Source organism: Salvelinus sp. IW2-2015, linkage group LG24, assembly GCF_002910315.2.
Source record: "Salvelinus sp. IW2-2015 linkage group LG24, ASM291031v2, whole genome shotgun sequence".
Classification (NCBI taxonomy): Eukaryota; Metazoa; Chordata; class Actinopteri; order Salmoniformes; family Salmonidae; genus Salvelinus; species Salvelinus sp. IW2-2015.
The window spans coordinates 2,464,726-2,477,974 of NC_036864.1; the positions used below are offsets into that span (position 1 = coordinate 2,464,726).

Sequence of the window (13,249 nt, forward strand, 5' to 3'; positions counted from 1 at the left end):
AAGACGTGGATGTCGATTAAGGCAGCCCCACGCATCTCTCTGATTCAGAGGGGTTGGGTTAAATGCGGAAGACACATTTCAGTTGAATGCATTCAGTTGTACAACTGACTAGGTATCCCCTTTCCCATTATCCACAATATTGTAGATATTATCTCCTTATCTGCAATATTAAAGTTGTTATCCCATCATTTTGCCAAGAGGTTACCTCCATTAAATAAGCCACCTAAAAACACACTGTCTAACTTTGTGCCCAAAGAACTTAATTCAATATTTTGATGTAAAATGAATGTGTGGTTTCCGCCCCGGCTGTGTTGTCTCCCCGAGTGTGAGTTTACCAGGCCAGACCAATCACAGCCGCCAATGACGCTGATGATGAGAATGACGAATATGATGACGTGTGTGTGCGTGTGTGTGGAGTAGGTGACTCTTGCTGTGGATTCGAGTTTCTTTAAGTGAACCTCATCCCTGATAATGGAAAAGCAGGACTATATTTGGAGGGGGTGATGTCACAAGTGGTTGACGGTGAAGCCTTTATCTGTGTGAGCATGTGTGTGACAGTCTCAGAAACCACTGACAGTAGCCGTGTCTGTCTTTGGAACCACTGGCGATTGGGTTTAACTACTGAGGGTGAGTTGACCAGACCATTAGGATTCGTATTTGAACTGAGAGAGTTGGAGGCCAAGACACTATACACCATACTATCCAAAGTATTTTTCTCTGTTTTCCCTGTGGGGTTGAGAGTAGGCTGTTGTGTGGTGTGTCTGTTTGGTGGTCTTTGATTAGCATGGTTCTCTAGACTACAGGACTTTTACTGTTTCTGTTGTCATTCTATTATAAAGTGTTCTAGTAGCATACACTGAACATACTTGATGGGTGTAGGTTACACTATTCACAGGCATGTGCAATTCAATGGCGTGTGTGATTACTGACTGTCCATCTTTTGTTTTCATGCAGGGATCTCGCGTGCACGATGTATCACCTGAAGCTGCCGGTGTTCCTTCTCGTGCCTCTGGTGCTGCTGCGCTGTGTCGCCACCGCCCCTAGCAACATGTGAGAGCGCAAAGCTGCCTCGGTTATTTCCGTTATTTCTGAGTGTCACTTCTGTGATGTACAATTACAAGTGTCGTGCAGTGTCGCCGAAAGTTCAATTGTCACTAGGAAGCGGGCTTAATTTTGCAGGTGAATGAATCAGTCAACTGATTTAGCACCGGTTTTAAGCTGACACATCCAGTGACTTGGCACATCCATCTTGAACCGTAAGAAATCAATTAACGACGTGGGTAGTCTAACTCTAAAATCGGCTAATGACATTGATGAGATCATTGAGATGAATATCCATTGCAATCGTGACATCGAAGAGGTCGGGTTTTGTCTTACCAAGGCAGAGACAGGAATATGTGGTTCGCGTAAATGTGATCAAGTGCGTACTGGAGGGGGACTAGTGGCCACTCCATTGCGCCATCGAGAAGTGAGCTGATGTTTTGAAGTGGGCATCAGTCACCGGTCTGAGTGACGGTTTGGCTCTTTCCTCATCCTGATTCAGGTACTTCACCTCATCTAGTGAGCAGGAAAGCGCGCTCCCGGACAGAGAAGGCTGGCTCGTGCCCGGGATCGTCTCCAACCCCTTTCTCGGCCTCATTTCCGCGCGGCTACAGAGAGGGCTCACATCTGTCAACAGGTAAGGTTGCACCTTATTATATAAGTCGCACCTATTTTATCGATTTGTTGATTGAGTGCAAATGTTGATAATTTTGCCGAGACAACACTGTAAGAAAATTATTATTTAGTAAATGGATCCACAGCCTTTTTTTAATATACTCAACTCGTCAGTCAAAAGTTTTATCAGAAATTTTATCTGACCTCAACATTTTTAGTTGGCGCCAGAATTTGCTCCGATTTAAGAAAAATCTAGGTTAGGGACACCCACACATTAAAATAGTGCTTTTAACATACAATGTTTTCAACCTACATATTTGACACATTGACATAAACATGATTACATTGTGCATGATCATTTTATACAGTCATTTTTATTCAACATGTCCTCACCTGGGATTTGAACTTACGATCTCTGAGTTCCCTTCCCGGCATCCCTATCTATGTGCTACCCCATCATGTATGTCAACATGTGTAAAATATGTAGGTTAAAAACTCAGTTTGGGCCAACTAAAAAATGTAAGTTCAGGTAACACTTTGACTGAAAGTTGAGTAAACAAAACAAAAGGCTGTGGAAACCAGTTACTAAATAATATTTTTTTTACAGAGAAGATTCATGTGGATCATAATTGAACTAAGCTGAAATTTGTGGGGGGGGGGATTACAGAATATTTCAATATATAGTGATAATAGTATTATAAATTCAATTAAATAATAGTGATCTTAATAATAATAATAGTTTATTGCTATTACTATTATTGTTACTAGTAGCTGCAGTAGTGATATTATCATATTAGTATCATTGTTATGGTGGGCTATTTTTATCCACTTACCGACAGTATGTCTGGTAGGCCAATAACTTTGCTACATTTTCCTGATCTTCATCCCTCTATAAATGTTTAGATAAGTAATGCATAATTTGTTTGACAACATCGGATGAATTGATTGCTGTCCTCCCATATCCCATCAGCCACCACATAGAGAAAAGGAAGTGCAACACAGCTACCTGTGTGACCCAGCGACTGGCCGACTTCCTGACCCGCTCCAGCAACACCATCGGCACGGTGTACGCCCCCACCAACGTAGGCTCCAGCACCTACGGGAAACGGGATCTACGGCGGCCTCCCAGCTATCTGCCTCTCTAGTGATGCATGGGTTGAATCCCACTGATGTAGGATATGCTCGGCTGAAATGACCACACCGCCATGTATAGGCCAATGTATACTTTTCAAAACAACAATGATGGTTATGAATCGTTAACTTGAGTTTTTGGGTTCTTTTATAAACTTCAGAAAAAAACAGCGCCTTTTGGTTTAGAATAATAACAAAAAAAGTCTTTGTTACACAAATCAGACTAGAGGCTGATGAGATACTAGTCTCTGTTCTGTGACCCTAACTGGTTCAACTCAACACTAAACCCACAATGGCATGTGAATAAAATGTGATGTAAAAAAAAGGTAAACGGGTGCATAAGGCATATAAAATACAAGTTTTGTCCTTCTGTTTGTCTGTTGTGTAGGTTATTTGTTTTTTTGTAATAAAGTTGATGGATTTTTGAAAGTCGTTGGTTACACCGCTGGGTGAAACTGCCGGGTCACACAGGTAGCCGTGTTGCAATTCATGAACCAGAGTTACACTGTTAACAATGAGGCGGTGTGCCCTAGTAGGAAGACCACTTTGTGCAGCTCACCCTGCACTATCAAGTCTACCTCTGATAAGCTTCCCAGTAAATTAATCCAAGCAACCAAGAAAAGTGCTAAAAATAGCCCATATTAACAATGCAGCCTGAGAAACAAGGTCCATGAAGTCAATGACTTGCTTGTAACAGATGACATTCATATTCTGACTATCTCTGAAACTCACTTAGATAATATCTTTATCTTTATATAACATGGTTATAACATTTACCGAAAAGACAGAAATGCCAACGGGGGCGATGTTGCGGTCTATATAAAGAACCACATTCCTGTAAAGCGTAGAGAAGATCTAATACTGTTGAAGTAATATGGCTACAGATTCATCTGCCTCACCTGAAGCCCATTCTGGTGGGAAGCTGCTATAGACCGCCAAGTGCTAACAGTCAGTATCTGGATAATGTGTGTGAAATGCTTGATCATGTATGTGATATCAACAGAGAAGTATACTTTCTGGGTGATTTAAATATTGACTGGCTCTCATCAACCTTCCCACTCAAGACAAAACTTCAAACTGTAACCAGTGCCTGCAACCTGGTTCAGGTTGTCAGTCAACCTACGAGGATATTTACAAACAGCACAGGAATGAAACCATCTACATGTATTGATCACATCTTTACTAATGCTGCAGAAATTAGCTTTAAAGCAGTATCCAGATCCGTCAGATGTATTGATCACAATATTATAGACATATCTAGGAAAACCAACGTTTCAGAGGCTGGGCCTAATATAGTGTATAAAAAGTCATATAAGAAGTTTTGTAGTGATTCATATGTTGATGATGTAAAGAATATTTGCTGGTCTGTGGTGTGTAATGAGGAGGAACCGTACGCTGCTCTTTACACATTTATGAAACTGCTTATTCCAGTTACTAATAAGCACGCACCCATTAAGAAAATGACTGTAAAAATGGTTAAATCCCCTAGGATTGATGAGGAATAGAAAAATTGTATGGTTGAGAGGGATGAGGCACAAGGTATGGCAATTAAGTCTGGCAGCCCAACTGATTGGCAAACGTACTGCAAACTAAGCTAAATAAAAATAAAAATAAAGTATACTATGAAACAAAGATAAATTATATAAAGAATGATAGTAAAAAGCTTTGGAGCACTTTAAATGACATTTTGGGGAAGAAAGCCAACTCGGCTCCATCATTCATTGAATCAGACGGCTCATTTATCACAAAACCCACTGATATTGCCAACTACTTTAATGACTTTTTCATTGGCAAGATAAACAAACTTAGGGATGACATGCCAGCAACAAACGCTGACACATCTAAGTATGTCTGACCAAATTATGAAAGACAAGAATTGTACTTTTGAATTCCGTAAAGTCAGTGTGGAAGAGGTGAAAAAAGTATTGTTGTCTATCAACAATGACAAGCCACCGGGGTCTGACAATATGGATGGAAAATGACTGAGGATAATAGCGGATGATATCGCCACTCCTATTTGCCACATCTTCAATTTAAGCCTACTAGAAAGTGTGTGCCCTCAGGCCTAGAGGGAAGCCAAAGTCATTCTGCTAGCACTCCTTACTTGCTCAAATCGCTGACAATCAACCTGTTACCAACCCTTCGTAAACTTCTGGAAGAAATGGTGGTTGACCAGATACAATGCTATTTCACAGTAAACAAATTGGCAACAGATATTATCGAGCATAGTCTGCTGCTGGAAAAAAACTTATGTGTTATGGCTACACCCCCTGCTATAATGTGGATAAAGAGTTACTTGTTTAACAGAACACAGGGGGTGTTCTTTCATGGAAGCCTCTCAAACATAATCCAGCTAGAAGCAGGAATTCCCCAGGGTAGCTGTTTAGAACAACACTATCAACAAGGCAGGTCCTACAGGCCCTGGTTTTGTTGCAGTAAGAGAGACTTGGGAAAATTGCAGTTGGTTCAGAACAGGGCAGCACGGCTGGCCCTTACAAGTACATGGAGAGCTAACATTAATGACATGCATGTCAATCTCTCATGGCTCAAAGTGGAAGAGAGATTGACTTCCTCATTACTTGTTTTTGTAAGAGGTGTTGACAAGCTGAAGATACCGAGCTGTCTGTTTAAAATACTAGCACTCAAGCTCGGACACCCATGCATACCCACAAGAGATGGCACCAGAGGTCTCTTCACAGTCCCAAGTCCAGAACAGACTATGGGAGGCGCACAGCACTACATAGAGCCATGACTACATGGAACTCTATATCCCAACATCAGGTAACTGATGCAAGCAGTAGAATAAGATTTAAAAAAGTAGGTAAAAAATACACCTTATCGAACAGCGGGGACTTGTGAAGTAACACAAACATAGGCACAGCACATGCATTACACACACATGATAACATAGGCACTATACGGCACTATAACACACACGTACACATGGATTTTTGCGTTGTAGATATGTGGTAGTGGAGTATGGGCCTGACGGCACACACTTAGTGTGTTGTGAATTCGTGTAATGAATGTAATGTCATGTTTTTCAAAATTGTGTATAACTGCCTTCATTTTTCTGGAAGCAGAGGAAGAGTAATTCTGCCTTGGCAGCAGCTAATGGGGATCCATAATAAATACAAATACAAAATACTGCAGCATCATTAATAGTTTCAGTCATGCAGAGGCAATGTTGAGCTCTTTTATATATTAAATAAAGCATTCAACTTATCATGAACAAACCAAATAAGTTGCTCAACAGATACATGTAATTTCAGGTATTGGAGGGGGAAGGTGTGACGCACTACATTAACCTGTGTTTGATTAATACCATTTCCCAATGCGAGCAGAAAATGACACCTGTATTCCACTGCTTTTTAACCCAGACATGAGAGGATATACAAAAAATTGCACAGAGGTTAATTAAGCTGATGATGCCATACACAGACCAAACCATTAAGCCCCCAAAATGGCTGCCACTGTGTGATGGGGGTCAGAGGTGTGTCAAGCTCTTCAAATGAATAACACGCATATAGCCTACCTCTAGGATAATGTACATCAAGAGTAGTCAATTAGACAGGGGTAATTCAGGTCGACGGAGATGTCGTGATGCATTGCAATACTGATTGCTGATGAGAGTTGCCTATCAGTGACAATGTCACTGACGATGCAATTAACTACTCCATTATTCTCTCTCTCTCTCTCTCTCTCTCTCTACTCTCCTCTCTCTTCTTCTTCTCTCTCTCTCTCTCTCTCTCTCTCTCCTCTCTCTCTCTCTCTCTCTCTCTCTTCTCTCTCTCTCTCTTCTCTCTGCTCTCTCTCTCTCTCTCTCTCTCTCTCTCTCTCTCTTTCCGCAGTCATGCAGGCTGCCATCTATCACTCACACCATATTCCTTCCATTTCGAGATCATTGCTTGCTGCTAATAGCAAGTTGACAGTCTTTTAACAGCGGCTCCAGAAGAAAAATAAAAGGCCCTTCCGAACAGCTCCATAGAAAATGTTATAAATAGGTATGAGGTCCAGAAATGAATAAAATACATCAATATCACGGCAGGGAGGGATAGATATATAATGAGAGAAATAATAAATTCAGTGTGGCTATAGCACCTTCAGATGCCAAGTAACAACCTTTGCTTTTCAGGCCACCTTTTGTAATTTGCTTCAATGGCTATTTAATATACAGGCAATTCAAGTTGAGAATTGCCATTGACTGAGAAGAGAACTATTACCTGGAAGAATTCTGGATATGTTCTGTTATTATATTGAAACAGAAAACTCTGTTTCAGAAGTGTACTACAGACCTTATAAGCATTGCATCACATAGACAGGTTTTTAAGGGTTTGTAATATAATGAAAACATCAAGGCCTTCAACCTTGTAAACAATACAGATTTAGGATTTTTATTCAGATCCCCATTAGCTGTTGAAGAAGCAGCAGATATTCATCCTGGGGTCCACACAAAAACATAGAATATGACAAAATACAGACACTAGTGGGCAGGAACAGCAACACAAAAATTTAAACTAAGAACACTACGACTTAAGAACAATACAACTATTTACAAAAAAAATAAAAAATACCCCCCAAAAAATAAACAGTACTAAGATAATGTGTGTGGTGTGTGGTGTGTGTGTGTGTGTGGTGTGTGTGTGTGTGTGTGTGTGTGGTTGTGTGTGTTGTGTGTGTGTGTGTGTGTGTGTGTGTGTGTGTGTGTGTGTGTGTGTGTGTGGTGTGTGGTCCTGTTCACAAGTCGCTCAATTGATTTCTGAGGGTGTTGTTTTATCTGTTTTTTTAAACTGTTTTTTATTGCTTGCATGAGTTACCTGAGGTGAAAAAGAGAATCCCATGTCGTCATTGCTCTATACAGTTGTGTGCATCTCCAAGCCTCTGTTCTGGACTTGGGGAATGTGAAGAGGCCAATGATTGCATGTCTTGTGAGGTATGTATTAGTTTTTGAGTTGTGTGTTAACTGGCTGAACAGACATTTCAGCTCTTTCAGCACGTCAATAGTTCTTACAAAGACCTACATTGAGTGATGCAGTCAATCTCCCCTCCAATCTGAATCAGGAAGGACTGACATGCATGTAATTGACATTTGCCCTCTATGTACATGTGAGGGCCAGACATGCAGCTCTGTTCTGGGCCAGCTGCAGCTTTTCTAGGTCCTTTTTTGTCGCACTTGCCCATACAACTGGGAAATAGTCAAGATGCAACAAAATCAGAGCTTACAGGACTTGTTTGGTTGCATGTGATGTTAAAAAATCAGAGCATCTCTTCATCACAGACAAACCTCTCCCCATCTTTACAACAATATAATCAATATGCCTTGACCCTGACAGTTTACAATCTAAGGTAAGACCAAGAAGTTTAGTCTCTTCTACTTGCTCTACAGCCACATTATTCATAACCAGATTCAGCTGAGGTCCAGTACCTAGAGAGTGATTTGTGCCAAATACAATGCTTTTGGTTTTAAATACTGTATTTCAGGACAAGTTGATTCCTAGCCAACAATTCTAAAACTGACTGCAACTATTTGTAAATGTTTTTCACTAGCTGTGGATGCTGACATGTATCGTGTTGAATCATCTGCGTACATAGACACACAGGTTTTGTTTAATGCTAATGGTAGATCATTTGTAAAGAAAATAGAGAACAGTAAAGGGCCAAGACAGCTCCCTTGTGGAATACCACACATTACATGGTTTACAATAGAGAAGCTTCCATTAAAGAAAACCCTCTGTGTTCTTTTAGGTAGATAGCTCTCTAGCCATGTTATGGCAGATGATGTAAAAAAAAAAGTATGGTCAATAATATCTTATTATCGATATCTTTCAGCCAGTCATCAGTCAGTTGAGTCAGTGCAGTACAGGTTGAGTGTCCTTCCATATAAGCATGCTGAAAGTCGGTTGTTAAATTGTTCACAGAGATAGCATTGTATCTGGTCAAACACAATCTTTTCCATAAGTTTGCTAAGAACTGGCAAGTTGATTGGTCGACTGATAAAGCCAGCAAAGGGAGCTTTACACATTTTTGGGTAGCGGAATAACTTTAGCTTCCCTAAAGGTCTGTGGACAGACTTTTCTCCAGGCTCAGATTAAAGATGTGGCAAATAGGAGTGGCAATACAGTCCACTAACATCCTCAGTAGCTTTCCATCTAGGTTGTCATTACCAGGTGGTTTGTCATTATTGATGGACAGCAATTACGCCAAGCGACAACGGCGGGGTTCGCGGCCACAAGGAAAGCCCAAAAGGCAGCCCAAAATGTTTTGGGTGGGGGCACACAGGGAGGTCGGCGGAGCCGAGGTGTGAACCAGTGACAACATGGGAGGAAGTAGAGAGGTGGTCGTTCGACCCAGGGAGAGTGCCAGAGCCCGCCTGGGAGTCAATGGAACAGTGCGAGGAGGGATACCGGAGAATGGAGTTGGCGAGGAGTATGCGGCAATGCAGGCGTTTGGAGGAGGGTGTTACCAGTCCGGTGCAATCTGTGCCAGTCCCATGCATCAGGCCTCCAGTGCGCCTCCCCAGTCCGGTACGTCCTGTGCCTGCTCCTGCGCCCAGATGGACGCCTCCAGAGCCCAGTACGTCCTGTGCTAGCTCCTCGCACTCTCCGTGCGAAGTGTGTCATCGTTCCGGTACAATTTGTGCCGGCTCTACGCGCCAGGTCTCCAGTGCGCCTCCACAGACCAGTGCGTCCTGTGCTAGCTCCTCACACTTGTCGTGCGAAGTGTGTCAACGAACTGGTACAATTGATGCAGGCTATACGCACCAGGTCTCCGGTGCGCCTTCACAGCCCAGTACGTCCTGTTCCTTCTCCCCGCACTCGCCCTGAAGTGCGTGTCACCAGTCCGGTGCCACCTGTACCGGCCCCACGCATCAGGCCTCCAGGGCGCCTCCCCAGTCCAGTATGTGCTGTGCCTCCTCCCCGCACTCGCCCTGAAGTGCGTGTCACCAGTCTGGTGCCACCTGTACCGGCCCCATGCATCAGGCCTCCAGTGCGCCTTCCCAGTCCGGTACGTCCTGTGCCTGCTCCTCGCGCTCGTCTTGAGGTGCGTGTCACCAGTCCAGTACCACCAGTGCCGGCCCCACGCACCAGGCTTCCTGCGATGATCCCCAGTCCAGAGCTTCCGGCGACGGTTCCCAGTCCAGAGCTTCCGGCGACGGTTCCCAGTCCAGAGCTTCCGGCGACGGTTCCCAGTCCAGACCTTCCGGCGACAGTTCCCAGGCCAGACCTTCCGGCGACAGTTCCCAGGCCAGACCTTCCGGCGACAGTTCCCAGTCCAGAGCTTCCGGCGACGTTTCACAGTCCGGAACCTCCAACTATGGTCCACAGTCCGGAACCTCCAACTATGGTCCACAGTCCGGAACCTCCAACTATGGTCCACAGTCCGGAACCTCCTGAGACGGTCCACAGTCCGGAACCTCCTGAGACGGTCCACAGTTCGGAACCTCCTGAGACGGTCCACAGTTCGGCAGCTCCTGAGACGGTCCACAGTCCGGCACCTCCTGAGACGGTCCACAGTCCGGAACCTCCTGAGACGATCAACGGTCCAGAACCTTCGGCGAGGCTCAACGGTCCGGAGCTTCCAAACACGGCGTCCAGTCCAGCTCCATGGCAAGAGCCCTCCTCTGCGCCGATGCCCAGTCCAGACACGGCGTCCAGTCCCGCTCCATGGCAGGAGCCTTCCTCTGCACCGAGGTCCAGTCCAGGCACAGTGTTCAGCCTGGGTCCATGGCTGGATCCGTGGGATGAGCGGGTTCTTTGTCCCGCACCAAAGCCACCACCGATGCTGGCGGATCCACAAGCTGAGTGGGTACTTCGCCCCGCACCGGAGCCGCCACCGACACTAATCACCCCCCCACCCTCCCCATTCTGTTTCAGGTTTTGCGGCCGGAGTCCGCACCTTTGGGCAGGTACTGTCACGCCCTGACCATAGAGAGCCATTGTTTCTCTATGGTGTAGTAGGTCAGGGCGGGACTGGGGTGTTCTAGTTTATTATTTCTATGTGGTGTTCTAGTTTATTATTTCTATGTGGCGTTCTGGTTTTCCTATTTCTATGTTGGTGTGCTTGATATGGTTCCCAATTAAAGGCAGCTCGTATCGTTGTCTCTAATTGGGGATCATATTTAGGTTGCCTTTTTCCACCTGTGTTTTGTGGAATATTGAATTTTGTATTTTGAGTTAGTGCTGTAGTCACGGTTCGTTGTTTGTTTCTTGTTTTTGTTTGATAGTTTCACTTTAATAAATTATGTGGAACTTTAATCACGTGACACCTATTACTCAAATAGCTGGATATAGCTATTATCAATCTACCATAGTGTTGACAAAGACTACAGGAACTATATCATCCAAGTATATTGATCATATCTTTACTAATGCTACAAACCTTTGTTCTGGAAAATAGTTTGGATGGAACAGAGCAAAGCGGCCCATTCATTCTAATGTGAGTCACATCAGTAGCATTTCACATGTGATATACTCCCACAGTGTAATTATACCATACAGCTAACGGAAATGTGTTTTCCACCTCTAATGTCAGATCACTTCTCTTTTAATAATCCCAGCATATTAAACAACACCACAGCCACCAACAGAGTTTATTAGCCCTTAATAGAACATGCAGCAGTCATGGATATCTGGTTGGCTATTATATCTCACACACTGTTATATATCGCTCACACTGACTTTAGTGTCTACATAATTCCATATCAGAAGGATCAGAGGTTACAGTCCCTTGTCACAGGGTAATTAATATGCTGGGTGCATTCATTTGAATCTCCCCTGTCTGGATGTAGACATGGAAGTCTGTTTAACTCTGATTAGTAGCACTAATTGACACATGGGCACACTCATAATAGTATGATTGGTGATGATTGGTGATGAAATCTGGTGAGATCTTTCCGTCTGAACTCTGATTGTTTCCAGGGCCAAGAAAAACAAGGGTCTTAGACAGAAGGAGAGTAAAAGTTCCATTCTAAGGATTTTCCCCCTATAGTCTACTGTTCATTAATGATTTCACACACATTTTTTACTTCCCCTTATAGAAAAAACACGATTTCACATTTCAAATTTAACATGTGAAAACGTGTTAAACGTGAAAACGTTTGGAAAACTTCACTTGACATTTCACATGTGAAAACGTGTTTTTGGAACACTAATAAGTAATTATGAGACATATAGTGCTTTTAACATACAGTGTTCTCATTTTACATATGACTTAATTGTGTATGATTTTATACAGTAATTATTATTCAATATGTCCTCACATGGGGATTTGAACTCACAACCTGGTTCACAGCATTCCAATCTTTCTGCTATGCCACCACATATGTGTCAATGACTGATTTCACCTGTATTCCTGCACTTTGGACTTCAAAGTAAATATCAGCTTTGGTAAAAATACACTCAAGAAACCTATTATATTTCAGGAACAACATTGAAAGAGAATAATACTGTACGCCAAACCAACATTATACAACTATACAGAAAACCATTAAATTGCTGAAATAAGAAAATTAAATCAATGGTGAGAATAGTCAGATTAACTGATAACTAAAATAGCAGTCAGATAAGATGGCTGACGTTTTACGTGTCCCCAACCAATTGTATTTTTTTGTTCGTTTCTTTGCGTTGTTTTTACTTATTTTGTACATAATGTTGCCGCTACCGTCTCTTATGACCAAAAATAACTTCTGAACATCAGAACTGTGATTACTCACCAAAGAATGGCAGAATCCTTTTTTTCCTTCAACGAGTCTGACAAGCCCGACGTGAATGATATTCTGCTCTCCCGGGAACAGGCCCAGATCCCCGTGATTTGCGTGAAGAGAAGGCGGAGAAAAAGGGGCCAAAGGGCGGGCTGCTTTCTGAGAATTCGTAGGCGATCGAATAAACACCCACTTCCTTCCGTTCTGCTAGCAAACGTGCGGTCTTTGGAAAATAAAATAGATGACCTACGCGGAAGATTACACTACCAACGGGACATTCAAAACTGTAATATCTTATGATTCACGGAGTCGTGGCTGAACGTCGTCGTGAGTATCTCATGATAAGCTGTAGACCACACTATCTACCTAGAGAGTTTTCATCTGTATTTTTCATAGCTATTTACATACCACCACAAACAGAGGCCACATTGAATGAGCTTTATTCCGCCATAAGTAAACAAGAAAACGCTCACCCAGAGGCGGCGCTCTTAGTAGCCAGGAACTTTAATGCAGGAAACTTAAATCCGTTTTACTAAATTTCTATCAGCATGTTAAATGTGCAACCAGAGGGGAAAAAACTCTGGTCAACCTTTACTCCACATAATGATATGCATACAAAGCTCTCCCTCGCCCTCCATTTGGCAAATCTAACCATAATTCTATCCTCCTGATTCCTGCTTACAAGCAAAATTTAAAGCAGGAAGCACCAGTGACTCGATCAATAAAAAGTGGTCAGATGAAGCAGATGCTAAGCTACAGGAC

General features: G+C 43.0%; 1 protein-coding gene across 1 annotated transcript; it reads left to right on the top strand.

Annotated features, from left to right (window-relative positions):
* The first annotated feature begins 568 nt into the window (after positions 1–568).
* On the top strand, positions 569–3,128 carry LOC111951278 (islet amyloid polypeptide). Its single transcript, XM_023969330.2, has 4 exons — positions 569–627; positions 955–1,050; positions 1,544–1,678; positions 2,627–3,128. Exons 2-4 carry the CDS (start codon positions 971–973, stop codon positions 2,799–2,801), a joined length of 390 nt encoding a protein of 129 aa, XP_023825098.1. The 5' UTR covers positions 569–627; positions 955–970; the 3' UTR covers positions 2,802–3,128.
* Positions 3,129–13,249: the final 10,121 nt, after the last annotated feature.